At 41.8% G+C, this 27,796-nt stretch overlaps 2 protein-coding genes across 4 annotated transcripts in view; one reads left to right on the top strand and one right to left on the bottom strand.

Moving 5' to 3' along the window:
* RFC1 (replication factor C subunit 1) overlaps positions 1 to 9,009 on the top strand; it is a 50,694-nt gene extending 41,685 nt beyond the window's left edge. For both annotated transcript variants that reach the window (XM_058192541.1, XM_058192540.1), the window contains 6 exons: positions 888 to 1,042; positions 1,140 to 1,257; positions 3,871 to 4,016; positions 6,191 to 6,404; positions 8,149 to 8,325; positions 8,574 to 9,009. In XM_058192541.1, coding sequence (XP_058048524.1) covers positions 888 to 1,042; positions 1,140 to 1,257; positions 3,871 to 4,016; positions 6,191 to 6,404; positions 8,149 to 8,325; positions 8,574 to 8,654 — 891 coding nt within the window. In that variant the 3' untranslated portion in view covers positions 8,655 to 9,009. The remainder of the gene's footprint in view (positions 1 to 887; positions 1,043 to 1,139; positions 1,258 to 3,870; positions 4,017 to 6,190; positions 6,405 to 8,148; positions 8,326 to 8,573) is intronic.
* Positions 9,010 to 9,145: 136 nt separating this feature from the next.
* The window catches only part of WDR19 (WD repeat domain 19), a 47,240-nt gene continuing 28,589 nt past the window's right edge, over positions 9,146 to 27,796 (bottom strand). For both annotated transcript variants that reach the window (XM_058192543.1, XM_058192542.1), the window contains 12 exons: positions 26,132 to 26,278; positions 24,505 to 24,629; positions 23,047 to 23,159; positions 21,261 to 21,329; positions 20,792 to 20,869; positions 17,175 to 17,271; positions 16,303 to 16,427; positions 15,849 to 15,930; positions 15,143 to 15,293; positions 13,723 to 13,852; positions 12,372 to 12,448; positions 9,146 to 10,432 (listed from right to left, as the gene is read on the bottom strand). In XM_058192543.1, coding sequence (XP_058048526.1) covers positions 10,321 to 10,432; positions 12,372 to 12,448; positions 13,723 to 13,852; positions 15,143 to 15,293; positions 15,849 to 15,930; positions 16,303 to 16,427; positions 17,175 to 17,271; positions 20,792 to 20,869; positions 21,261 to 21,329; positions 23,047 to 23,159; positions 24,505 to 24,629; positions 26,132 to 26,278 — 1,306 coding nt within the window. In that variant the 3' untranslated portion in view covers positions 9,146 to 10,320. The remainder of the gene's footprint in view (positions 10,433 to 12,371; positions 12,449 to 13,722; positions 13,853 to 15,142; positions 15,294 to 15,848; positions 15,931 to 16,302; positions 16,428 to 17,174; positions 17,272 to 20,791; positions 20,870 to 21,260; positions 21,330 to 23,046; positions 23,160 to 24,504; positions 24,630 to 26,131; positions 26,279 to 27,796) is intronic.

Genomic DNA, 27,796 nt, shown 5'->3' with positions numbered 1-27,796 from the left:
CCATCCTCCAGAGCCTCTCTAGGAGTCTCTGGAGGCTGGGGACAGCAAAAAAACGTCATTTCCTGTCCAACCGGAAGTTGGGAAACAGGCCATTTCAGGCCTCCAGAAGGCCTGGGGGAAGGCTATTTTCGCCCTCCCCAGATGCATAGAGAGGACCTGGAGCCAGGTGAGAAAGAAAAACGGGCCTTCCCCACCCCCCCGCAGGCCCTCCGGAGGCAGGAAACAGCCTGTTTCCCTACTTCTGGTGGGCTCAGAAGCCCCGAAAATCAACTGGTTGGCATGCGCGTGCCTGCTGGAGCTGATATGGCTACGCATGCCACCTGTGACAAGCGTGCCATAGGTTCACCATCATAGGTGTAGGACATAACCGCCCCTTGAGATAATGAAGTTCTAACTCACTTGTTGTGAGGGGGTGTTTGATACAAGTGCCGGCCCATCCGACCGATGGGTTGCCTGCTTCAGGCGCATCTGTCGGCTGGCGGCCCCCAGGGGAAGGGCCTTCTCTGTGGGGGCTCCCACACTTTGGAACGAGCTTCCCCCAGGCTTACGTCAAATACCTGACCTTCGGACTTTCCGCCGCGAACTGAAGTCATACCTTTTTATTCGCGCGGGGCTGGCTTAAATTTTAAATTATATAAATTTTATCTATTTTAAATTTTCTACTAATTTTAAATGGGGTTTGGTTTTATAAATTTTAAAGTTCTAGGCTAATTTATAATAAGTTTTTTAACTTGCATTTTAAATTGTATACTGTGGTGTTTGTATTTTATTGTTGCCTGTACACCGCCCTGAGTCCTTCGGGAGAAGGGCGGTATAAAAATCAAATAAATAATAAAATAATAATAAATAATCTTAGCAGTTTCCCTCAATGACTTCCCTTTCTCCAGGGTCCTTTTGACGTGGTGAGGAAGGTCTTCGCCAAGGGAGAAGAGACCTCTCACATGTCCCTTATAGACAAGGCAGATCTGTTCTTCCACGATTACTCTCTGGGGCCCCTCTTTGTCCAAGAAAACTACATCCATGTCAAGCCCGCCGCCGCTGGGTGAGTTCCGATCGTTCATTTTTGACAAAGAGTTGTCGGCATTTAAGACGGTTAATAACCATCGGCATAAATACGCCCTCTCTCCCGTCTTTTTCAGGAACGACTTGAAGAAAGAACTCATCTTACTTAGCAAAACCGCGGACAGCATTTGCGATGGCGATTTAGTTGACCGCCAGATTCGCAGTCGACAGAACTGGAGCCTTCTGCCCACTCAGGTTATATTGCTCTTTTGTTCTGGGTGTAGATGAGATTCCAGTTAAAAACTTGTTTCTTGCAAAAATAATCATGCAGTTGTCTTAAAAGCCAGTTCGGATTATTATTTTTTTCATTATTGATTATTTTTCTCTGCAAAACCCAAGGGATTTATCTATGTGGTCACGAGAACTTAACAGCCTTGATGGCACATTATCGATTTTATTTTTATCCCACCTTTATTATTTTTATAAATAAATCAAGTTGGCAAATCTACCTAATGCTCCATCTTTCTCCTGTTTCGCCCACAATAACCCTGTGAGGTGGGTTGGGCTGAGAGAGACTGACTGATCCAAAGTCATCCAATTGGCTTTCATGCCTGAGGCGGGACTAGAACTCACCGTCTCCATGTGATTGGCCCAAAGTCACCCAGCCACTTTTCATGCCTAAAGTAGGACTAGAACTCACGATCTCCTGGTTTCTAGCCTGGTGCCTTAACCACTACACCAAACTGGCTTGGAAAAGACAAGTATCAGAAAATGAATTCAGAGTTTTATTTTTTCCTAGCATAACTATTGTGTCTGCGCCCCCAAGCCAGGCCTCCTGCCAGAAAGTGACTTGGAGCAGGGCCTCCTGCCAGAAAGTGACTTGGAAAATGAGGGGGAAGGGCCGTCAGGATTTACCTCGGGAGCACCGGCTTCCCTGGCTCAGCTCCAGGAGCCAGAGGCAGGCCAGGTGGAGGAGATAACGAGGCCTCCGTCCCCTGACTCTTCCCCCCCAGACCACGCCTTCAGAGCCAGCTGATGGCAATCAGGCTTGGTTGGACCCTAGGTTTCATAGGCAGGAGAGAAGGGAACAACAGAAGCAGGGGTGGGGCAGGCCTAGGAAGTGCTGAGTCATGGAGCCACACCCCACAGGATATAAAGGCAGCAAGAGCTGCTGTGCCTCTTTGTAGCAGGCAAATCAACTGATTGACTAAGAGCTGACGTTTGTTCCTGAGTAGCTCATCGGTGTCGAGGGAGATAACAGAGACACTTGGCAGATACTCGATATTTTGCTGCCAGAGCTGATAGTGCCGGCTAATTAAGCCATCACTCGGACGGAGGCGAAGGAGGACAGAACAATAACCTTTGAAAATATTTTATCTAGCATATTTTATTTTATCTAGTTTATTTTATCTAGCATACACTTTGAAATATTATTGCAACAGATGTCAGCTTTTTTAATCGTTCACGTCATTTTGGTTAGATTGCATACTAACCAGCAGTTGATTTGAGTAGCACATTTTTTAGAACTCCAAAGCAGTACCAATTTACCTAGTTTCAAATTTAGAACTTAACTTTTTCTTAAATGTCATGTTTGTTAGAAGAACAATAATTATGTACGGTGTTTATTTTTTTTTTTTTTGTAAGACATACAGGCTTGTATTCTTCATGTTCTCTTTTCAAATAACAGAAAGCCAAGGAGAGTCAAATCTATTTCTAGAGCATTTGAAAGCATTCTTATGGATAAGATGCTATAAACCCTCAAAACAACGCTATAGAGCACTGCACACCAGAACAACTAGACACAAGAACAGTTTTTTCCCGAAGGCCATCACTCTGCTAAACAAATAATTCCCTCAACACTGTCAGACTATTTACTGAATCTGCACTACTATTAATCGTTTCATAGTTCCCATCACCAATCTCTTTCCACTTATGACTGTATGACTATAACTTGTTGCTGGCAATCCTTATGATTTATATTGATATATTGATCATCAATTGTGTTGTAAATGTTGTACCTTGATGAACGTATCTTTTCTTTTATGTACACTGAGAGCATATGCACCAAGACAAATTCCTTGTGTGTCCAATCACACTTGGCCAATAAAATTCTATTCTATTCTATTCTATTCTAAATCAGAGCTGCAGACGAAATAAATGCTACATTTGACAAGCATAGAAAGCTAGTGATATTTACAGATCCGTTGAGTTCCGGAATAATATTTTTAGAAGAATGTCCTTTTCTATTAATTTAAAAAGGCAAGAAGAGAAAATAGAATACCGTATTTTTTGGAGTATAAGACACACCAGAGTGTAAGACGCACCTTAGTTTTTGGGGAGGAAAATAAGAAAAAAGCTGATTGGCAGGTGGATCGGCTTCCTGGAATACCCCTAATCAGCTGTTCCCAGAGGTGAATTTTAGCAATAAGTTCCTTGGTTGTGAGCTCTGTGCCTTGCTTTTTTTTGGCTTTTTTTTCCTGCCTCTGAAACTCCCATTTCAGAAAAAAACTTTTTTCTGCCTCTGAAAGCCTCCGAAACAGAGCTTCAGAAAAAAAAAGCCTCTGAAGCTCTGTTTGGGGGCTTCTTTTCTGAAGCTCCGTTTCTGATGCTTTTTTCAGCCTCTGAAACCTCCGTTTGAGAAGCTGGGCAGGGCTACATTTGGAATTTAAGATGCATCCAGATTTTCACCTTCTTTTTTGGGGAGGAAAAAGGTGTACTCCAAAAAATAGTTAATTCTGAATCACTGATGGGATTATTCATTTCAACTTTAATCTTTTTGCTTAATTGGTCTCTGCTCTGCCTCCTCAATTCTCTGTATTTTATCACACAAGAGTAAAAGTGCTAAAACCCATTTCCTTCCTTTTCCAGGCAATCTATTCAAGCGTCTTGCCTGGGGAGCTGATGAGAGGCTATTTGCAAGAATTTCCCAGTTTTCCAAGTTGGTTGGGGAAATTTTCATCCACCGGAAAGCATGACCGCATCGTACAGGAGCTTTCTATGCATATGAGTCTCAGGTAATACAGGCAAGTCCTCGACGTAGGACTACAATTGATCTCCAAATTTCCGTTGCTAAGTGAACATTGTCTCGTTGCAAAGGTGTTCCTGGCCAGAGCCGTCTCCTGATCCTCAAGCAGGAGCTGGCAGACCAAGAGTCTCAGAGTAGTTGTTGTGCCTCGCTCGCCCCCCTCTCCGCAGCCGGGCCCCTCTCGTCTCCTGCCGGACGCTGATAGTGTAGAAGAATGTCCTGGCATGCCTCCCGCCCCCAGTCCTGGCACCATGCCCGGACAGACCGAGCAAGACGAATGGCCTGACATGCCTCCAGCCCCCAGTCCTGGCACCATGCCTGGACAAACAGAGCAGCTGGGCCCCTTCCCCACAGCATGTGAGCCTGGGGAGTGTGAAGCCAGTCACGAGCTGGAATTACCGGCAGCTGGAGGCTGGAGAGATCCACGCTTCCGGAGAGTGGAGAGGTGATGTCAGCAAAAGGAAGGGAGGGGCAAGCCTGGATAAGTGCTGAGTCATGGAGCCACACCCCATGGCCTATATAAAGGATCTGCTTTCTGGCATTCTTTGAGTCAGGCAAAGTCTAACTTGGATTGCTGAAGTCACATCCTGGTCTCCTGCCTGCCCTGAGAACTCTGACAGAACTTTGGCAAAGCTGCAGAGGCTTTGCAGCCACGCTTGATATGGACTTCCCCGACCCGGCCGTCAGAGGAGGAGTGGGACACGACAGTAGTGCCCGTTACTAGCTCGAGAAGCTCTTCAGTCACTCATGCCAGATTCCCTTCGTGACTTTATGCTTGCTATGGCCTGGATGTGGCGCTGTCCCTTAAGACCACGTGGGAACTCAAGTGGTCCAGAATGCAGTGGACAGTTGATGCCCACACCTTGGTACGTCCTTGTGCCACCTTTCCTTTCATGTTTGTAGGTGCAGTTCATGGCGCTGGTTCTAACCTGTGAAGCCCTACATAGCTCGTTCTTTGGTGGGCCCACCTATCTCCCATCGGATTCAATCCTACAGAATTCCTGCATTCTGGATTCCCTTCAATTAATAGCAATAGCCCTTAGACTTATATACCGCTTTTCAGTGCTTTTGCGGCCCTCTCTAAGCAGTTTACAAAGTCAGCCTCTGCCCCCCCCCCCAACAATCTGGGTCCTTGTTTGACCTACCTCAGAAGGAGGGAAGACTTGAGTCAACCTTGAGACGGACGGTCAGGATCGAACTGCTAGCAGTTTGGCAGAATTAGTCTGAAATGCTGCATCCTAACCACTGCGCCACTACAACTTAAGAAAGCAATAGCACTTAGACTTTTATACCGCTTCACATGCTCTACAGCCCTCTCTAAGCGGTTTACAGAGTCAGTCTCTTGACCCCAACAATCTGGGTCCTCATTTGACCCACCTCGGAAGGATGGAAGGCTGAGTCAACTTTTGAGCCTGTCAGGATTGAACTGGTGGCAGTTAGCAGAGTTAGCCTGCAATACTGCATTCTAACTACTGTGCCATCATGGAAAGAAGGAAGGAGAGAGGGAGGGAAGGAAGGAAGGAAGGAAGGAAGGAAGGAAGGAAGGAAGGAAGGAAGGGAGAGGGAGGGAGGGAAGGGAAGGGCAATAGTAATAGTACTTAGACTTACATATCGGTTCACAGCCCTCTCTAAGCGGTTTACGGAGTCAGCCACTGCCCCCCCCCCCAATCTGCGTCGTCATTTGACCCACCTCGGAAGGACGGAAGACTGAGTCAACCTTGAGCCTGGTGAGATTTGAACTGCCAAACTGCAGGCAGCCGGCAGTCAGCAGAAGTAGCTTGCAGTACTGCGCTCTAACCACTGCGCCACCGTGGCTCAATTAAACCATTCCTTCTGTTGGGCACAGAGAAGCATGCCTTCTCCGCAGTGATCCTCCCTAGATTCCCGCAGATCCCACCTTCCTGGCATTCCAGAAGGCCTTAAAAAACCAGGTGGTTTTCCCGGGCTTGGCTGCGGTTAGTTCAGATCAGGCGTGGCTGCGGTTCGCCGGATCTACCATCCTTTCTGGCTGTTAACTTTCTCGTTTCGTCATGGTTGCATTCCTTTCTTCTTTTATCGGGTTTTATTGTACATCCTCCAGAATTGGGAGTCGGACGGCGCTAACAGCCAAGTCTGGGCCCATTCCAGCTTCTGGCTAAAATCTATTCCTCTCCCTCCCCACAGAACGCACGCGGGTAAGAGAGACGTGAATCTGGACTACCTGTCCTATCTGCGCGATGCAGTGGCGAGACCGTTGGCCAGCCAAGGCTCGGAAGGAGTCCAGGACGCTGTCGCCTTCATGGATTCTTACTGTTTGTTGAAGGAAGATGTCGAAAACCTCATGGAGGTCACCTGCTGGGCAGGGAAGCCCAGCGTGTTTTCCAAATTGGATCCCAAGGCACGTGATCAGTTATTCCTGCCTGTCCATGCTGAGTTCTTGAAAGAGGAGCTTTGAGAAAGACCAGTAATCGACTTCAAAATACATATCCAGCTCCCAAGGGATACAGTCCATTAAACACACACACACACACTCTGAAACTCAGGCAATCATGGCAAATTGACAATCGTGATTAATTGCCAAGGATGCAGAAGAAAGTGATCTTTCTGACACTTAGAATGTGTTGCATCTACAAATACCTGCTTGTAAAAGGGAATGCTGAACTTGTTTCGTTTTAAGCCAGGGGTATCATACTCAATTTCATATAACGGCTGTGGTTGACGTCAGGGTGGGGGGGGGGGGGGGAGCTGCCGGGTGTGGCTGTTTGGGTGGGTGTGGCCAGCTTGATACCACTTCCTGAACTACTGGCATATGTTTCCTGGTCGCATTGGGTAGACCAGACCGTAGCAATTTTGACCAGCCCCTTAAATTTTCTAGGAGAGCCCTGTGGGGCGGATCTGATATCGCGGGCAGGATCTGGCCCGCGGGCCTTGTGTTTGACACCCAGGGGTCTAAGCAGGTCAGAATGTGGGTTTCATTGATTCTCCAACCAGCTGTTTTGGTAGTGGAACTAGGTGGGTGTTAAATGGCGATTCTTTGATGTAGTATTCAGGTGAGGTGGCTCTTGCAGGTAAGCAACCATAAAAGGTGAAACTGGTTAGATTTTGGGGGTATTTTTTTGGCTGTATAGCACAGCCATATTATGAGAGGTGCTGATTGAGGGTCTTGGAAATGTTTATGTTTTGACTTGACATTCTGATTCTCTTTTGATGAGATTTCTTTTCTGCATCCTGTCTGAAAAATTCAGCTTCCCCCCACTCCAGAAAACACCAGGCTAGGCACTCTGCTTCCAATGTATTAACCCCCATATTTTCCCATACTTTAGGAGATAATCTCAGGAGTTCCATCAGCTTGTGTCCTTTGTGGAAGATTTTAAACTTTAGACTCCTTTACTTCATGTGAGGGGGAGTTCAGGATGGAAAATTTGTGCCATTCTCTTTCATTTGCATGTTACTGGCAGAGGTTGAAAAGGTCGTATTTTGTCAGCGTACACCTGGCACTAACAAACTTTTCCACGGAGAAATTTCAGATGATTTGCAAGATAGTACAGAGTTTCCCATAGATCCATTGAACATGGATATATATATGTGTGTGTGTGCGCAGGTTTTGGTATGTTCGGGTCTTTTCCCGTGTAAGATTGGAAGTATTTAGGCAACGTTTCGATGAGATCTCACTCATCATCTTTAGGCTTTGGGTTTGTTCTTATGTGAGCAAAGAACATAAGAACAAAGCTAAAGCCTGAAGATGATGAGAGAGATCTCATCGAAACGTTGCCTAAATACTTCCAATCTTACACGGGAAAAGACCTGAACATACCAAAACCTGCATACATATACCCGTGAAAACCTACGAAAACATATAAATGTATGTATGTATGTATGTATGTATATATAAAATGTGTGGTTGCTCCTGTCTCATTTAGATAAAAGTCCCCTCACCCTCTACATCAGTATTACTCTCACTCCAGTATGCAAAAACATATGCTCACGATTGTGGACATTAGTCAGGAAATGAATTTATTCCCGTTGCATGGCCGCTAACTGTGAGGTAGTTACTGAACGAGAAGTCGGTGTAAATGCAATAATTGCTGAACCAAAAATGGGATCTTATGCTTAAAAAGCCTTCATTGGTTTGGTCTCAACAGGTTAAATCGGCGTTCACGCGCGCCTACAATAAAGTTGCACACCTTACGCCGTACTCCCTGCAAATTGCGCCGAAGTCGAAACGAGTCGGCTCAGTGGATGCAGACGGGAGTGAAGAACTGGAATCGAACGACGCCGAGACTGAGGAAGGGAGCCTGGAAAGCGATGCAATGATTAAGGTACCCCCTTTTTTGTTGTTGTTGTCTTCCCCCCCTTATATTTTGCTTGCACATTACTTCCGTGCCCTGTGATTTGCTTAGTTGTTTGAAAAAGTTAAGGCGTATCCACGAAAGGGTGTCCTTTTGTGTGTGTTTTTTAGTAAATATCTGGAAGAGTTTGCAACCAAAAAGGAAATTGGTGAGTTAGCTACAGGCGCTGTGATTCAGTTTGCATTTTTTTTTTTAAAAATGTATCTTTTTTTTGACAGAAAAAGACCAAACCTGCCAAGCCACCAAAAGCAGAAAGGAAGGAAGAAAGGAAGAAAGGAAAATCAAAGAAAAAAAGCTAAATAAATTGTCTATGCCAGCTTATACTGATGGACTGTGGGCACAGTAAATGGTTGGGCAAACTAAACGGCAAATATATATATATATATAGATATCCCTTTTTTTGCAGAAAAAGGGGCAAACAGAATTTATATTGTTTCCTGTAAATACAGAAAGAGGCTCTCTGGGAGAAAAAGAGTCTAAGCTGCTAGTGCTTCCTTTCACAAAGCTCCTCTATTTTTTTTAGAAACGCTCATTATGTTGCTACCCATGTATATATGAACAACCCCCTAATCAGTTATTCATTTTTGTATATGAAAGTGCAGCACCGTGTAAAAGTTGCAATAAAACTAGTTTCATATTTTTAACCAGTTTAAACCATTTTTAACCAGATTTTATTTTTATTTTTTTAAAATGCGCTGCACGTTAAATGGAACTGGTCTCACTTATATCTGCTTGGAAGCTGATCTCTCTAGCGGTCGCTTCCACATATTGACCGAATTCGGCAACCTTCTGGCAAGCAGAGTCAATGGGGGAAGCCGGATTCATTTAACAACCCGCCTTCCAAACTTATCCACTGTAGTGATTCACTTAACAACCACGGCAAGAAGGGTGGTAAAATGGGGCAAAACTCACTGAACAAATCTCTCGCTGAAGAACAGAAATTTGGGGCTCCAATGTGGTCACAAGTTGAGGGCTACCTGTATTCCTCGTCACTTACTTGAAGTAACTTGTGTGGCGTCTAGAGTGGCACTGTTTCGCTAAGGACCCGCCTGGTTTATTGAACTCGGACTGCTTCAATTTAGAACACAGGGACAGCAATTACAAGAGCACTTAGAATGGGAAGGAAGGACTAGCAATAGCACTTAAGACTTATATACCGCTTCACAGTGCTTTCCAGCCCTCTGTAAGCAGTTTTAGAGAGTCAGCATATTGCCCCCAACAATCTACAGTAGGTCCTCATTTTACCGACCTCGGAAGGATGGAAGGCTGAGTCAACCTTGAGCCAGTCAGGATCGAACTGCTGATAGTCAGCAGAGTTTGCCTGCAATACTGCAGTCTAACCACTAGGAAGGAAAGAAGGGCAATAGCACTTAGACTTTTATACCGCTTCACAGTGCTTTTACAACCCTCTCTAAGCTGTTTAGAGTCAGCCTCTTGCCCCCCAACAATCTGGCTCCTCATTTTACCCACCTCGGAAGGACGGAAGGCTAAGTCAACCTTGAGCCAGTGAGAATCGATCCGCCAAACTGCTGGCAGCCAGTGATCAGCAGAAGTAGCCTGCAGTACTGCACTCTAATCACTGCGCCACCGCAGCTCGGTAACGATCAAAGAGGAGCTGTCTGCTCATTCTTCAACTGTACGGCGCATCCTTGCAGAGTGGAGAGTGCACACTTTGCAGACGTCAAGCAGAGAAAAATCAGTGGGCAGAATCAACGGTATTGTGGAAGAGGGCCCAGCACACCCGATCCGCATCCTTCCACATACACAATGCATCGTGGAAAGCAAACTGAAGAAGCTTCGATGCATGGAAGAAGCAAAAAAGTTGGGGGGGGGGTTCGCGTAGGAGATGAACGCAGACGAGAGAATAGGCCAGTTACTGTTTTAGTTACAAACAAATGAACGTTCTTTAATATTCTGAGTTCTAAACATGAAAACGAAGATTTGAGCCACTTAACTTGATTAAAATTATTGCTCCACTTCAGGCTTGAGGTAGGGTGTGCAATCGGCTGTTCTGCTTAGGTTGGTGGCATCGACTTTTTCCGAACACATGGGGCATGCGCCTTCGCTCTGCAACAAACTATTGAAAGAAGATAACTTTCACTACCTCCCACAATGAGCATCATCTATGCAGGTTGCAGAGCATCATAACATAACAACAGAGTTGGAAGGGACCTTGGAGGCCTTCTAGTCCAACCCCCTGCCCAGGCAGGAAACCCTACACCATCTCAGTCAGATGGTTATCCAACATTTTCTTAAAAATTTCCAGTGTTGGAGCATTCACAACTTCTACAGGCAAGTCGTTCCACTTATTAATTATTCTAACTGTCAGGAAATTTCTCCTTAGTTCTAAGTTGCTTCTTTCTTTGATCAGTTTCCACCCATTGCTTCTTGTTCTACCCTCAGGTGCTTTGGAGAACAGCCCGACTCCCTCTTCTTTGTGGAAACCCCTGAGATATTGGAACACTGCTATCCTGTCTCCCGTAGTCCTTCTTTTCATTAAACTAGACATACCCAGTTCCTGCAACCGTTCTTCATATGTTTTAGCCTCCAGTCCCCTAATCATCTTTGTTGCTCTTCTCTGCACTCTTTCTAGAGTCTCAGAATCTTTTTTACATCGTGGTGATCAAAACTGGATGCAATATTCCAAGTGTGGCCTTACCAAGGCATTATAAAGTGGTACTAACACTTCACGTGATCTTGATTCTATCCCTCTGTTTATGCAGCCCAGAACTGTGTTGGCGTCTTTGGGTTTGCTCTGCCTCCCCCATCAACGGATTCATTTCAGTGCCTGTTTTCTATTTCTCCAAGCAGTTGGTACAAAGGCATAAAATTGGCGGAGTGCAAGTCTACAATTTTATTATTTTTAGTCACAATAACCAGAGGCTAGGTGTCCCATAACATTTCATTATGTCCATGTTTTTCAGCAAACTAGACATTTTCCAAATAGAGGACTGGGAGAATGTCAAATAGGAGGAGAATATTATATACTGTAGTCACTAATTTGACATATTTTGGTAAAGTTGATGTAGGGTCTAACATTAGAACATTAAAAAGGTCCTGACAGATTCACAGATAAAATCGGACAATCTCTGTGCGTATATATGTGTATATCGGGTGAAATCCAGCAGGTTCTGGAGAACCAGTAGCGGAAATTTTGAGCAATTCAGAGAACCGGTAGCGGAAATTTTGAGTAATTTGGAGAACCAGCAAACACCACCTCTGGCTGGCCCCAGAGTGGGGTGGGAATGGAGATTTTGCAGTATCCTTCCCCTGCCACCCCCACCAAGCCACCCCCACAGAACCAGTAGTAAAAAAATTTAGATTTCACCACTAGTGTATATATACAGACATGCACAAAGCAAACTCTAGGTTTATTTCTGATTTTTATGCCATTTGTGAAAAACATAGCAAAGGCTTTGCACATTTCAACATCTTTAAATGGAGGCAGGAAGTGTCAGGGAGGGAAGTTTTTTCCTGTTTAAATTTATCTGTCAACGTACAACATTTCTAAAAGTATCATCTCTGCTGGTAGCAAAGCAGATGTTATCTCAGATACTCAAGGAAAATAATATTCAGCAAAAAGTAAGAAGACTACATGGTTATTTGCCTGTGCAAATAGATATTTCCTAACCGGGAATCAATTTATTACGTGAGCCTAATCAAACATCACTTCATAAATAAAATCTCCAACACAGATAGGTACGCTGTCAGATCAGTCAATCAATAGGACGGCTTTATAATGGAACTTCTGGCAAAAATTGGTTATGATTCTGCAAAGACAAACATAGCAACAAACTTTTCTGTGGCAGCTGTTGGCGGAAATAAATGATTTAGGAAGATGAAAGCGATAAAAAGTATGTGAAAATGAGAACTGCAGAGGGTCAGCAGCCAGACGAAATAAGCGGGATTAATTTCGACTTGGAAAAAATCTGAATTTTGTGGCAGGTTGCAACAAAAAAAACAGAAAACGTTCTTGGCATGTAAGTAATCGGAGAATGCAAAAGATTACAACTTACTTTTTGAATTCTGAATAGAGCGCCGGGAACTCGCAGTGGGGGCACAGAGTCCAGTCTTCTCTGGACATATGTCGTCCCTGGAAGAATTGCAAGGTAGGGGAGACACGTCAGGCTTCAGTGGAAAAAGGACCACAGTTACAGTAGTGACCAAAATTGTGGAAACCTTTTGGGAAAAGTCTATTTTTGAGGTTTGATGGCTAATAACACCAATTTTTTTTTGAGGGGGGGGAGGAGTTTCAAGATAATCCTATTGCACTGCTGGAATGGCCTGGGAATAGCCCAGACCTTCACCCAATGGAAAATCTATGGAGCCGACTCAAGAAACTTGGTAGTCAGAACCGACTCAGCAATAAAACCCAGTTAATAGAAGCCACCATTCAATCTTGGTTTCACATTAGAACAGCTGCAGAAAAGACTTGGTTTACTCCATGGGAAGAAGTTGTAAGGCCGTCATTCATGCTAAAGGTTACCCAACTATTAACTGACATGGTGATAAGTTTTGTATATCTCATTTTTTCTATGGTGATAATTTTTGTATATCTTATTTTTTCTACGTGTTTCACTTTTCTTCTTTCTACTGTAACTGCTATTCTAATAGCAAATCCTTCATAAAACTTATTGCATTACATTCTTGATTAAATTATCTTTCCACTGATATATAATTTTATGGTACTACTCAAAAAAAAAAAAGTGGTGTTATTAGCAAGTTTTAGAAAACACACTTTTCCTGAAAGGTTTCCACAATTTTGGCCACTACTGTAAGTAGCAATCTTACTTGGAAGTAATTACAGGCAGTCCTCGACTTACAACAAACAGTTCATTTAGTGACCCTTCAAAGTTACAACAGCACTGGAAAAGGTGACTTACAATGGTTTTTCCACACTGCAGCATCCGCATCGTCACGTGGTTTACATCTGTATGCTTGCAAACTGGCTCATATTTACGGTGGCTGCAGTATCTCCGGGGTTCACACGATCCCCTTTTGTGACCTTCTGTCAAGCAAAGCCAACGGGCGAAGCCGGATTCCCTTAACTACCAGGTTACCGATTTAACAATGGCAGCGATTCACTTGACAAATGTAGCGAGAAAAATCGTAAAACGGGGCCAAAACTCACTTGACAAATGTCTCCCTCGGCCACCGAAATTCTGGGCTCCGACTGGGGTTGTATGTTGAGAACTGCCTGTCTATTTCGATGAGACCCTGATGCTTTTTTTTTTTTGGATACAGATTCTGTATCGCAAAGCTCAGATTCCAAATGCAAAGAGGAGTTTTGCCCTCGGAGGCTCAGCTTCAGGAGCGGAAAGATGGAGAAGGCGAGTCCTTCCTGTGAGTTGCTCGTCAGGTACTCACCGTGGCAATGCAATAGGGCAGGTTGTTCTTGCAGCCTGGGCACAGGAGTTCGCATTCGGGGAGCATGAATTCACAATAGGGGCACGGCGTGGTTGGTTCTTCCCCTTCGCCTTCGGAGGTGTCCGGCCGCCTGATAGCAAAATAAGAAGCTCATTAAGAACGGATCCATTTTTTAATTTTTTTTTACTTCTCGGGTGCTTTCCTTGCCTAAAAATTATATTTTGCGCTCTGGGAAGTCACGGGTGGTTCTGCTCACATTGCAAGAATTTTCATTAAAGGCTCTTGACCCTCCCATCTATTTTCAATTTGATTAGAGTTACGGTGGCACATTGGTTAGAATGCAGGACGGCAGCCAATTCTGCTGACTGCCAGCTGCCAGCAGTTCGATTCTGACCGGCTGAAGGTTGACTCAGTCTTTCATCCTTCCGAGGTCGGTAAAATGAAGACCCAGACTGTTGGTAGCAAGATGCTGACTCTGTAAACCGCTTAGAGAAGGCTGTAAAGCACTGTGAAGCGGTATATAAGTGCTATCGCCCTTCCTTCCTTCCTTCCTTCCTTCCTTTTCCTCCTTCCTCCCTCCCTCCCTCCCGTGGTAGTACAGTTGTTAGAATTCAGGATTACTGGCTGACTCTGCCCACTGCCATGAGTTCGATCATGACCGGCTCAAGGTTGACTCAGCCTTCCATCCTTCCGAGGTCAGTAAAATGAGGACCCAGATTGTTGTGGGCAAGAGGCTAATTCTGTAAACTGCTTAGAGACGGCTGTAAAACACTGTGAAGCGCTATGTAAGTCTAAGTGCTATTGCTGTTAATTGTCGGGAAGAGTTATCTCCTTGCTCCATTCATTGCTAGCTAAAACAAAACTAGCTAATTTCTTTCCAGACTCAATAAGCCCATATAGGAATGTGGGGTAACATCAATGCTCTGTTGATTGATCTGGGAGAAATCTCACCTTGAGGTCTACTGTATAAGATACAGTAGACCTCAAGGTGCACTTGACTTGGTGATACGTGTTCATGGCGTTTTTCTGCTAATTTGCCACTGCCTTCATCCAACTGATCTACGACCCAGGAATTCCCTACCATTCAATCAGAGTTGAAGAAGCTTCTTGAACGAGAAGCAAAACGTCTTCAAAGGAAACACAAGGAAGTCCCGTTTTGCCTCTCTAAAAAAGCACCTTTGGGGCAACAGCCATGATTCACTTAACAACCGTGACAAGAAAGGTCGTAACGTGGGGCCAAAAAAATCACTTAACAAATGTCTTGCTTAGCAACAGAAATTTTGGGCTCAACTGTGGCCGTAAATTGAGGACAACTGTGTTCACAGGATGAGAGAATAAATCAGCATAGACAAGATTGCCCAGTTATGCATCAATGCATTCCCAAACCTTGGTTAGACAGAATAACCAACCATAAGCTCACCGAACGAGTGTTTCAATTCTCCTTTTGTATTTCGAGTCAATTTTATTCCGATATTCTGGTCTCATCAGCATAGCAGCAAAAGCAAAGGCTGATTTTTTCAGTCCTGCTCGGTGACATTCAATTACCGTTGAGGTCAGGATGGGAACAATATCTGAAAGGAAAACGACAGACCTCATCCTGCAAAGAACTTTTACTTTAGCTGCTCATTGTCAACTGGTAGTCAAAACTGTCTGGATTTCACAGAGTTGCTGCTGATAGAATTTAATCTCCCAGGATTTGAAGAACATCTAAAGATGATAGTCAAAGAGACAACACTATAGCAACGATATTTAAGACAGGTATATAAATAATGCATATTGGAACAATTGATTTATTGATGTGAGCCCTATTTAGCAACCTTACATGATTTAGGCAACAATTAAATTTTTATTTATAGCAAAGTCTAGATAACTTGGGGAAAAAATCCCTTCTACCTATGTTGTAAATTGTTACCCTTCCAAAATAAATTAAAATCAGAGAGGAGATTTAGACGATATCGATCCCGTTACAAAGGAAATTAAACGAGTATGACAGAATAGGAATAGTATTTAGTAGTTTAACACAACAATTAACACAAAAGCTGCAATGCTCAATTCTTCAATCAAGAAGAAGAAAATATCCCTGAATCCCTCAAAGGGCACAGATTTCTGGTTTGGATAACACTTACGAGATGGAAACTTGCTGATATTGTTAGCAACACGAATGAGCATACGTGCTCCTTTCATGTGGTCTCCAAGTTTAACATGAATCTGAAACATACATGTGAGTTAGGCATTATTCGTAATATTTAGGAGCCATCAGAGTAAACAAGGAAAAAGCAGGTGATCGGTAAAGGATTTGTTGAGTTGTGAAGTGTATCAATGCAACTGTTAAGTTGGTAACTAGGTTGTAAAGTGAATTTGCTTGTCAGGAGGTCGCAAAAGGGGACAACATGATCCCAGGAAACTGCAACGGTCATAAGTACATGCCAGTTGCCAAGCCACTGAATTCTGATCATGTGACCATGGGGAATGCTGCAATGGTCATAAAGTATGAGAAATAGCCACATTACGTTTGCATTAAATTTCACTGGTTTGGATTTCATCTTTCTCTATGAATAGATACATAATAAAAATAGTTACCTTTACTAAAATGTAACTGTGTAGAATCATCAGGTTTGTAGCCATCTCAGAGGGTATTTTAATTTTCTGTACTTTCAATTCTAAATACATACTGAAGAGAACATCGTGGGCTTTTCGATAATGCCCTTTTTAAAAGAAAACCAAAACCAAAAAAGAGAAAAAGAAAACCAAAACAGCAATTACATTTCAGTAAAATAGTTAGGCTCTTCTCAAACACTATCAGATCAAGCTAAATATTAACATTTAGTTACTGATTCGTCAAAGACATTACAGACATAATGCCTTATCCACAAATTCACTTGAGGTGGGGGCTTGAATATAAAACATTACATTCCAGCAACAAAAAGGCGAAATTGGCTTAAATTTAATGGTTTGTGGAATGCCCACAGTATGCGAAAATTTAATAGTCAAAAAAAAAAAGATTCATTTTCTAGTTATGTTACTCTCCAAATGAGACCTGCTGGGCATTTATGAGGTTAAACTAACTATTTGGTTTAATCCAGAGCAATGCTGCCATACAAAATGTAGGTTACACCTCTTTGAGCCAGGAGTTTCGAGTCTTGGCAACTTTTAAGACCTGTGGGACTTCAATTCCCAGAATTCCCCAGCCAGCCATGCTGTCTGAGGAATTCTGGGCGTTGAAGTCCACAGGTATTACGTTGCCGAGGTTGGATTCCTTGAATAAAAGCAAGGGAAAACACGGTCAACACTCGTAATAAACGGGCGAGGAAATACTGAAAAATAAAGTCTGCCTTTAACGCATTTTAAGTGGTGGAAATACAATGTTCCAGTATCTCTGCTTTCACACGTGACTTCCTGTGTCGTTTTGGTCAGATTTGCTGTCCAGAAATGAACCACCCAAAGGGCCATACCTGCGCACTGTTCTTCTCGAGCGATGATGATCGCTGTCCGAGCAGCTTCCCGGTATTGCTTTAATGCCATGTAGAGTCGAAAGAGATATTTGGCTTCCTTCGTTAGAACAAAAAGAGAAGTTGCATCTCAGAGTATGCCAAGTTCCAGCTATCGCCGGCTGGGTTTTTAGGAAGGCTTTGTACAATCAACTGCTTGCATTTGTTCTGGCTAAGTGCACCGCGAGCAATGGTGCCGTACGACGTTTTTAATGAGGCAGTTAGCTTTTAAGTTACCATGGATGGCTATACAATATGAGCATAGGGCAGCCATGCGGTTTTGACAGGCAGTTTTGCAATCTGCCAGAAAGTAAACATCATAAATGACAAAAAAAAAATATTTGAGGGGTCCTTGGTGTTCTCTGGGCTTGATGGTTTTCTTGCAGACGTTTCATTACCAAACTAGGTAACGTCATCCGTGCTGGAAGAGTCAAGTCTGCTCTCATTTTATAGTCTTATTTGAATATTTGATCTAAACGTTTTTGTGGTCCTACTTCACAAGGATAGAGTTCCCTATTTAATTTAGAGCTGTAACAGAATCCTGCAAGTCGGATTGTGTTCTACGTCTCCTTTTCCTTATATCCCTGTGATGCTTCCAAATAGTATCTTTCGTTTTTTTGTTTTTTTATTTCATTTTGTCACAACAGTATACACAAACATTGTCATAAATTAAATTGGAAGTGTCTTGGCGACGTTTCGACGAAGTCTCATTCGTCATCTTCAGGCTTCAGCTTCGTGCTTCTGGGAGCACGCTGAAGCCTGAAGATGACAAATGAGACTTCGTCGAAACGTCACCAAGACACTTCCAATTTTACGCGGGAGAAAACCCGAATAACCAAAGACCTACATACAAACACCCGCGAAAACCTCAGAAAATATATATATATATTTTCTTTGGTTGTTCGGGTTTTATATATATATAAGTAAAGAATATGCATCAGCTATATTAATTGGATATAATGAAGGGAACAATAGGACAGGAACAGTAGGCACTTTTGTGCTCTTATGCACGCCCCTTATAGTCCTCTTAGGAATGGGGTGAGGTCAATAGTAGACAGTTTTTGGTTGAAGCTTTTGGGATTTTGAGTAGAGACTATGGAGTCAGGTAATGAGTTCCAAGCATTAACAACTCTGTTACAGAAGTTTTCTGAGACCGTTTCAAAGAATGTTTTGATCCCTCTTTGGTCAGATCTGGGAGATGCCATTCTAGACCGTAAAATGGATTTGCGGAGTGGCAGAGATAGAAGACTTGGCTCACGTACAATTTGATTGTTGTTTGTGTAAGAGGTGACAGGCAGGTAGCTTGGCTCATATATTAAACGAATGACTCATTGGGAACCACATGTTAATCTATAAAACGACATGCCTTATATTGCAACCAGAATTTGGAAAGAACTTTTAATACGGCACAGTCCTTGAGTAAAATGGTTCGGCTGCGATTGGCATATGTGGGACTGATTGGGGTAGATTATAGAGGGGGGATGCTGAAATATAATTTTATTCTATTTATCAATATATCAAATTATTTCATTTTAAATTGTTTTTATAGGGTTTCATTAATAATTTGTACTTGGAATTCTCTATTTTGATATGGCCTATGGGCTAATCAATAATCAAGCCTCTGGTGGCTCAACAGACTAATGCAGTCTGTTATTAACAGCAGCTGCTTGCAATTACTGCAGGTTCTAGTCCCACCAGGCCCAAGGTTGACTCAGCCTTCCATCCTTTATAAGGTAGGTAAAATGAGGACCCAGATTGTTGGGGGCAATAAATTGACTTTGTATATAATATACAAATGGATGAAGACTATTGCTTAACACAGTGTAAACCGCCCTGAGTCTTCGGAGAAGGACGGGATATAAATGCAAATTAAAATAATAATAATAATAAAATAAACTGAACTAAACTGTTTGGCTAAGCATTGGTTCTTGGGTATTTCTGTTAAGTTCACCTCCCTTAATCAGTACAGCTAACTGAACTAACTGTGATCTAAATAAATATTGCTATGAAAACTACTGACAATAGCCCAGTTCCAGCTTAATAAAGCCTCTTTAAAAAGCATCAGGCTTTGGATTCAGATCTCTGCCTACCATTTGTGTCAAATGAGGGTAAACACATAATAACAACTATCATGGTTTATAATAATTAAAATAAAAATACTCACAGAAACTGACTACAGAAGTTACAGTAAAGCAATTGGAAAAACAAAATGAGGTTTGGGTAAGAAAACAAAACAATTGGTAGAAAAAAAAATAAAAAGATACAATGACTCAGATTAAATAAGATAACACAATGCAACCTTTAAAAAGTTATTTGTTTCAAATTACTGGCAGGCCCGTTTACTGCACTGGGAGGACTCTGCAATTTGTGGATCGTGTCATAATTTAAACCAAATTCAATGTTGCAGGCAGTCCTCGACTTAACGATCACAATTGAGCCCAAACTTTCTGTTGTTAAATAAGTTCTGCCCCGTTTTACGACTTTTCTTGCCCCAGTTGTTAACTGAATCACTGCAGTTGTTGACTTAGTCACACGGTTATTAAGTGAATCTGATTTCCCCGCTGACTTTGCTTGTCAGAGGGTCACAAAAGGGGATCACGTGACCCGGGGACACTGCAACCGTCATAAAAACGAACCAGTTTCCAAGCATCTGAATTATGATCACGTGATCATGGGGATACTTCAAAGGTCGTATCTATGAAAAACGGTCATAAGTCCCTTTTTTTCAATGCCGTTGTAACTTTGAACGGTCTCTAAATGAGCGGCTGTAAGTCGAGGACTATCTGCATTTCTGTACGGTATATAAGAAAAAGCCACAGTTCAGTCTTTAGATGAGAGGTACCCAACCATGACAGCTTTAAGACCCATGGACTTCAACTCCAGAACTCTCCCAGCCAGACAAAACAGGCTGAAGTCATCCTTAGTTGTGTTAAAAATTATTGTCTTTGCTCTTAATATCAACATTTACCTAGAGAGCTCCATAGACCAGGGGTCACCAACCTTTCGGACCTCAGGAACCACTAAATTCATAATTTTAAATCCCATGGACCACTAATATGATTTGCTTAATGACCGGCTGGTGGGCGTGGCTAGGTGGTCACATGACTGGGTAGGCATACCCATAGTCTCTGCAGTAACACAAGCGGTCATTGTATGTATCCGACCCAGGGGCCATAGTTTGAGGACCCCTGATTTTGTGCAATATAAAAAAATGCAAATAATTTTTCTGCGGACGACCAAAATTTTCTCACAGACCACCAGTGGTCCACAGACCACCAGTTGGTGACTGCTGACATAGACCACTGTGAACAAAACGATGACCAATCAGAATTTAAAATGAATAAAAGTACAGTCATTCCAAATATTCATATATATATAGGAAATGCACTGTACACGATGGCTCATCCTATGCTAATTTTCCCGGTGTTGTATTTTGGCATGCAGGCCCAGGCCTTCTGGTGCTCTAGGGTTCAAATGTTGAAATGAGTTTGCTCGCCAGTCAAGCAGTTTGAAAAAAATTAAACGTGCTACAGATAACGGGTTGGAAAATAGGATTACGAATTCTGCCTGGAAATCCGTACCTTTGGTATACCATCGTTCTCACCCATAAGGTAATTGATCAGCTGGTCGGTAAGGGTTTCGTCCTTCGCTTGGCCCACCTGTTGCGAAAACAAGTAACTGGAACAACTTCACAAAGGTAGGGAGACATCATGGAAAGTCAAGTTTTATAAAGCCAGCCACTGCGGACTTTTTACAAATGATTCATCAGGAGGGTATTGAAAATATTGAAAATAACCGGTATAAATTTCGGTTCTGTATCGAGAGTAGGACATTTATTAGATTTATTTAGATTTTATTTATTTTATTAGATTTCTAGACCGCCCTTCTCCCGAAGGACTTTCTCCTGAAAGACATAAACTGAAAAAGTGGTGTAAAATATAACTTTACGTTACGTTAAATGTTACTGTAGCGGTGGCATTGAATTTTGGTTTAAAAAAAAAAAAAAAAGGTCAGATGCATTTTTTTTCTTCCCAAATGACATTATCTTACCGTCTCGATTGCCATGTCTATGGCCATATTATCATCTGTGTTTGGACTTTTCAGAAAGTGCTTCAGCGCCTGAAAGAAAAAATAAAACCACACACCATGAAATGGCTAATAATTCATTTCCCCCATCTTCACTTCATGCAATCAGTGATGTTTTTATAGAAAATTAGACTTTCTATAAAAAATTAATTTTATTTCATAATTAAATTAACGATAATAAAAACAAGATATTAGAATCTCACGTATTAAGTTTTCTACTAGAAGAAACAGAATATCTATCTATCTATCTATCTATCTATCTATCTATCTATCTATCTATCTATCTATCTATCTATCTATCTGTTTTCCTTTATAAACAAGAAAATGCAAAACAGAAAAACAACAGAGAAAATAATGTGTACAAGAAAGAGAGAAAAATGATGCAAATAGGCTGTAAATGTAACCTTAAAATTCACGTTGGCTGTATGCTGAGGAAAAAAAATAAGAAAAACTGATAAATTCTCCTCCCCTTTGCATAGTAAGCAGCTTTTCCACCCCAGTTTAAGAAAAATACTAAATCAATCAAAAAAAATATTCCAGGTGAAGGATTTGATAATCAAATCGATCCAAGATCAATGTGTGCGTGTGCGCGTACACACACACACACACCCACACACACACACACACAAATAAGGTCAACAGGTTAGCCCAAACATTACACTAATCTTCAAATTCCTCTGTTAACCATCTATTATTTTATTTAACATGTAGAAAGAAACAGACTTTTGATGAAACTTCAAATTTCATCGTATCAACTCTCCTTCTTAAAATCTGCATCAAAGTCCAATCCAATCACTTGGCAACATATTTACGGCGTTGCTGAAGTGATTCGTTTATAAGACAGGTATGTCTAAGAGTGAAGGAAGGGATGAGATCTGAGATACAGGTAGTCCTCAACGAATGACCACAATTGAGCCCAAAATGTCCCCTGCTAAGCAAGACACTTAAGTGACTTTTGCACCATTTTACGACCTTGCTTGCCACAGCGGTTCAGCGAAGCACTGCAGTTGTTATGTTAGTTACATGGTTGTTAAGTGAATCTCGCTTCTTCATAGACTTTGCTGGTCTACCTGGTGCAACTGTCGTAAGTGTGAAAGAACAGTCATAACTCACTTTTTTCAGTGCTGTTGTAACTTTAAACGGTCACTAAATGAATGGTTATAAGTCGAACACTATCTATACAGCTAAAGAAGGAAGTTGTCTACTGGTTCCTGTTTTTATTTAGCGGACTGAAAGCTGCCACCTTGAGATAGCTAACTCTCTCCACCCGTGTCTGATGGATTTTCTGGGCAGGCTCAGAAAGACAAAACAGGAATTATTAAGGATAAAACGAGAATTAAAGAGAATTAATGACAAAACAAGAATTAAAGAGCCCTAGTGGCACAGTGGTTGGAGTGCAGTTTTGAAGGCTAATTCTGCCCACCCACTGTCAGCAGTTTGATCCTGACCGGCTCAAAGATTGACTCAGCCTTCCCTCCTTCCAAAGTCGGCAAAATAAGGACCCAGATTGCTGGGGGCAAGAGGCTGACTCTGTAATCCGCTTAGAGTGGGCTGTAAAGCACGATGAAGCGGTATATAAGCCCAAAGACTATTTCTATTGCTATTGCTAAAGTTTTTCCTAGCGCTACGTGCAAAGAGAATCCCACCCAATTCCCCTCAAAACACAGAAAGAGATACTGAGGCATCATCTTCCAGAATTCTCACGATCTATCCAACAATGTTTGATCCGATTTCCTAAAGTTGTACTAACCCTGGAATATTGACCACAGAGTAGGAAGAATTTGCCAGCCTGAAAATGCTTCTTTTCTCCCTCAAAATATAAGGCGATGCTTTGGTAATCGTCATTAGTGGTTTCCTCAGAACCTGGAACGGGAGGGAAACAGAAAGAACAGGTCCTTTTCTTCCTGGGAACGGAGCAGCACCCACCAAGCGAGACTTGCAATGTCTTACACGCACCAATTCCATCTCCTAAACTCTGAAAATATGCTCTTGGATCTTTCACAAGGGATTGATTAAGTTTAATTAAATAAATTGATAATGTTTGGGAAGGCAGGGAAAAATGAACAGAAGTCTCCAATCATTCATAAAAAATAATTTGCAAAAAAAATAAAAAATGAAGGAACCACTAAACTTTACAATTTCTATTGCAATAGGGTAGAATTTACCAAATAAATAAATAAATGTCCTTCCTGTTGAAGACTACTTCAGCTTCAATCACAACAATAAACGAGCACACAATAGATTTAAGCTTAATGTTGAACCGCTCCAATCTTGATTGCAGAAAATATGACTTCAGTAACAGAGTTGTTAACGCCTGGAATGCACTACCAGACTCTGAGGTCTCTTCCCAAAATCCCCAAAGCTTTAACCAAAAACTAACTACTATTGACCTCACCCCATTTCTAAGAGGTCTGTAAGGGGCGTGCATAAGAGCACAAGCGTGCCTACCGTTCCTGTCCTATTGATATATTGACCATCAATTGTGCTGTAAATGTTGTACCTTGATGAAGGTATCTTTTCTTTTATGTACACTGAGAGCATATGCACCAAGACAAATTCCTTGTGTGTCCAATCACACTTGGCCAATAAAAATTCTATTCTATTCTATTCTATTCTATTCTATTCTATTCTATTCTATTCTATTCTATTCTATTCTATTCTATTGTTTCCTTTCGATATATCCAATTAATATAGTTATTACATACTCATACTCATATATATGCTTATATATCATATAGTTATTTCATGCTTATGCTTATATATACTGTTGTGACAAATAAATAAATAAATAAATAAAATAAAAATAATTGAATGAAAACACTTGAGGAGGAGTAAGTTGTACTGTGCTTCCTAACAAAACGTCACACATCATTACATTTGCCTGCATTTAAAAGGGTATCCGCTAAATTTTCAACAGCAACAGCCTCATGCATTGCAGTCAAGTTAAAAGCTAATTTACTGCTAAAAACTTCGAACCAGCAGAATCTGCAACAGACTGGGACGACGCCAACATGACAGGTGTCATCCCGCAAATGTTGTCAGCCCTCTCAATCTCTCTAATCTTGTGCCTGTGTTGCAATCTGTTGTAAGCCGCCTGGAGTAGCCCCCACGGCAAGATGGGCAGCAACTCAAGTTGACCAATAAATACATTTGCTCCTCTTGCTTCTTCTACCTGCTGGGTAGAATTCTATTAGGCTGCAATACTCACTGATGATATCAGCGTAGAGCTCCATCTTATTGTGCTGCTGAGCCAGGACGAAAGCTTCGTTGTTACACTTGGACATCACTAAAAACTGGATGGCAGACTCGTAATCTCCCAGCTGCAGAAAGAATCTAAAAAGAATGAAGGCTTTGCTATGTTTTAAAAAAGGAAAAGTGAACAGAATCCCAAAGCTTTATGTTCCCAAGCAGTCAAGGTAACAAATCAAAATGGGAATGTGCAAACTTTGAATACAAAAATAACTGCCAGAGAAGAGTTTTCTCATTCCCAAAACTATCATTTTTATTATCATTATTAAATCGGTGTAACACCTTCAGAGGCTGTCCAGGTCTCCACAATTTTAAGACATACATACCTTGTAAATTATCGCTCTATTAAAAAAAACAACCTAGAGGAATACTCCTGTTTCCAAAGTATGCTAACAGCAAGAACTCACAAAACAATTAGCAGCAAAGCCAGCTGCTTTTTACACAGCTTTTTAGCTGTGTAAGTGGCAATCGTAAGTTCAATTATACCAGATATATTTCTCAACAGAGGGGGGAAAGAATATGCCATTGGACTGTGCTTAAGTAAGAACTTAGGTTGCCTTCCCTTAAAGCATCACGTGCACAAATATGGCAGCATCTTGCCCAGCATGAAAAATGATGCTGAAAGCTAAGTTGGTACCAGCTGTGAATGTGTTGGTTGTTCTAAATAAACAGGGCTCTGTGTTTTGTAAACCAGACAGTTGAACCATCTTTCCAGGGACATCTGTTATGTTAAAAAAGTCAGAAAGGTAGCAGTGATTATGCGATCAAAGTCCCGCTCCTTTTTGAAAAGCACTAAGAGGTCCAAAAAAGTAGGACTTCGATTTTGTGATCACAGCCACTAATTTGACTTTTGGACACTCAACTCACACAAGACACATACTTGGTGAGATTCAATTAATCCTGAAAATTATTCCTGCAATGAAATTAGGAAATAAATATGTCGGGCCTTTTCTGAAAACCAGTGATGACTTTACAGAAACCATGTAGTGACATTTATCAGAAGATATTTTAAGCATGAGAGTTGAAGACAACGTTAGAAACTCAAACTGACTCCATCTTAACTCCCTGGGAATATAATGTAGGGAAAGGAGAGCACATTATTCCTTCCTTCCTTCTTTCCTTCCAGTCTCCCAATGAAAAAATTTCTCGAGCTGAACTGAAGAAGCTTCTTGGATGAGAAGTGAAACGTCTTCAAAGAAAACCCAAGAAAGTCCAGCTGCCTCCTGAAAAAGCACCTTTGGGACAACCATGACCTGGATGACTGAAAATCTCCATAGACATTCATTTATTCATCCATCCATCCATCCATCCATCCATCCATCTATCCATCCATTCATTCATGTATTCAAGTCAGTGTAATGTATCTCCACACATTTAATTTGGTTGTATTCCTAAATCTACTAAATCATTCATTTCTCTATTAAATTATTAAAGAATGCACTCATTTAATTTGTACATTGTATGTTTTATCTTGCCTGTACACCGCCCTGAGTCCTTCGGGAGAAGGGCGGTATAAAAATCAAACAAATAAATAAATAAATGATTTCAGAGATCATAAAATAATAACCAAATTATCACTCGATTACCTGGCTACCATCTTGGCTCCTTCAAGAGACTGGGTTTCCCGGACGATGCTCACAGCTTTTTCTGGATCGTTCAGGTGATCCAAATACAACCGGATCACATTGTCCCACTGCTTGGCGTTTTCGTAGGCCAAAACAGCTTCTTTGTATCTAGAAGGACAAATCATTCCGGCATTAGTTCAATTTCGGCATGGGAATTTTAAAGCTAATTTTAAATTACATGTGTAAAAGTATGGTCATTAAATAATTGCCACGGCACGTGGCAATGGCCTTGGGAGACGGGGGCGAAGGGATGCTAAGAACTGTGAGAACTATAGTTATAGACCTGCAAAATTCTGTTAATGTAGCTTTACAATAAAGTAGATTTTGCTTATGTTTTGTTCCCTTGTTTGTCTACCTGGTAGGGCTGCCAATAACCATGTAGTTCATTGTATTGGTTAACGGAAATAAAAGAAAACTCTTTTATTTATATTTAGTAGCTATGTCATATCCAATAACTTGCATTCATTGATAATCATTCCATTCATGTGATGGAAGCTACTGACAAACCTTATTGGGTGCTATTTTGCAGCCCTTCAGAAAGCAAATTAAGGTCTAATGGAACATGAATAAGCCTTAACTGGGCTTTACAAATTTACCACCAGTTTCTCAACATCAAAGAGTCCAACAATACGAAAGGAGAATATTTGCAGCTCAAGGTTGGAATGAGGCGTACTTGGTACTCTCTGAGTTTGGTCACTTTTTTTGGCAGATGTTTCATTACCCTAACGAGGTAATATCATCATTGCTATTTTGGTTAATGAATTGTCTGAAAGAAAACAGCCAAGTTCAGAGAGCACCAAGGACCTCTCAGTGCAGTAATAATAATAAAAAAACATTTGTTTTGGATGAAGTAGTTTGTTCTATCACCTACATCTGACAAAACATCATGAACCTTGGTTAATGAAGCTGACTGGTTTAAGATACAGACATAATTAATCAAAAGTTAAAGCCTCCAAACTCCTCTTTTGCTTGCCCTTTGTAAGTCACATCCAAACACGATTGTTAAATTTCCAACTATGGTTCAGAACACTAATTTTTTTTACCACCCCTCTGGTAATCAGATATTTTTTGACACTTCCTTCTGGTTTTTTTTCCACGGAAATATTATTCAACAGTGTTTCTTCTTGGCATGTCTCCCAGGGCAGAAGCAAGCAACGAACACGCGGTCAGCTGATTTGAAAGATCTCATCAGATTTTGTTAAAATGCCATTAAATTTCCCTTCTGGAATGCTACAGGCTTAGTGTCATGTCCCACTCCTTCTCTGACGGCCGGGTCTGGGAAGTCTGTATCAAGCGTGGCCACGAAGCCTCTGCAGCTTTGCCAAATTCCTGTCAGAGTCCTCAGGGCAGGCAGGAATCCAAGGTGTGACTTCAGCAACCAGATGAGACTTTGCTTGACTCAAGGAATGCCAAAATCAGGTCCTTTATATAGGCCATGGGGTGTGGCTCCATGACTCAGCATTTATCCAGGCCTGCCCCTCCCTTCCTTTTGCTGACGTTGCCTCTCCATTCTCCGGAAGTGGGGATCCGTCCACTGTGATTTCCCATCCTCCTGATCTGCTGCCGGAAATTCTAGCTCGTGGCTGGCTTCCTGCTCATCATGCTCACATGCTATAGGAGGGAGGT

The sequence above is a fragment of the Ahaetulla prasina genome, chromosome 8, assembly GCF_028640845.1.
Source record: "Ahaetulla prasina isolate Xishuangbanna chromosome 8, ASM2864084v1, whole genome shotgun sequence".
NCBI lineage: Eukaryota > Metazoa > Chordata > Lepidosauria > Squamata > Colubridae > Ahaetulla > Ahaetulla prasina.
Note: the sequence above shows the minus strand (reverse complement) of the source record. Positions and strands in the feature narration are given on the sequence as shown.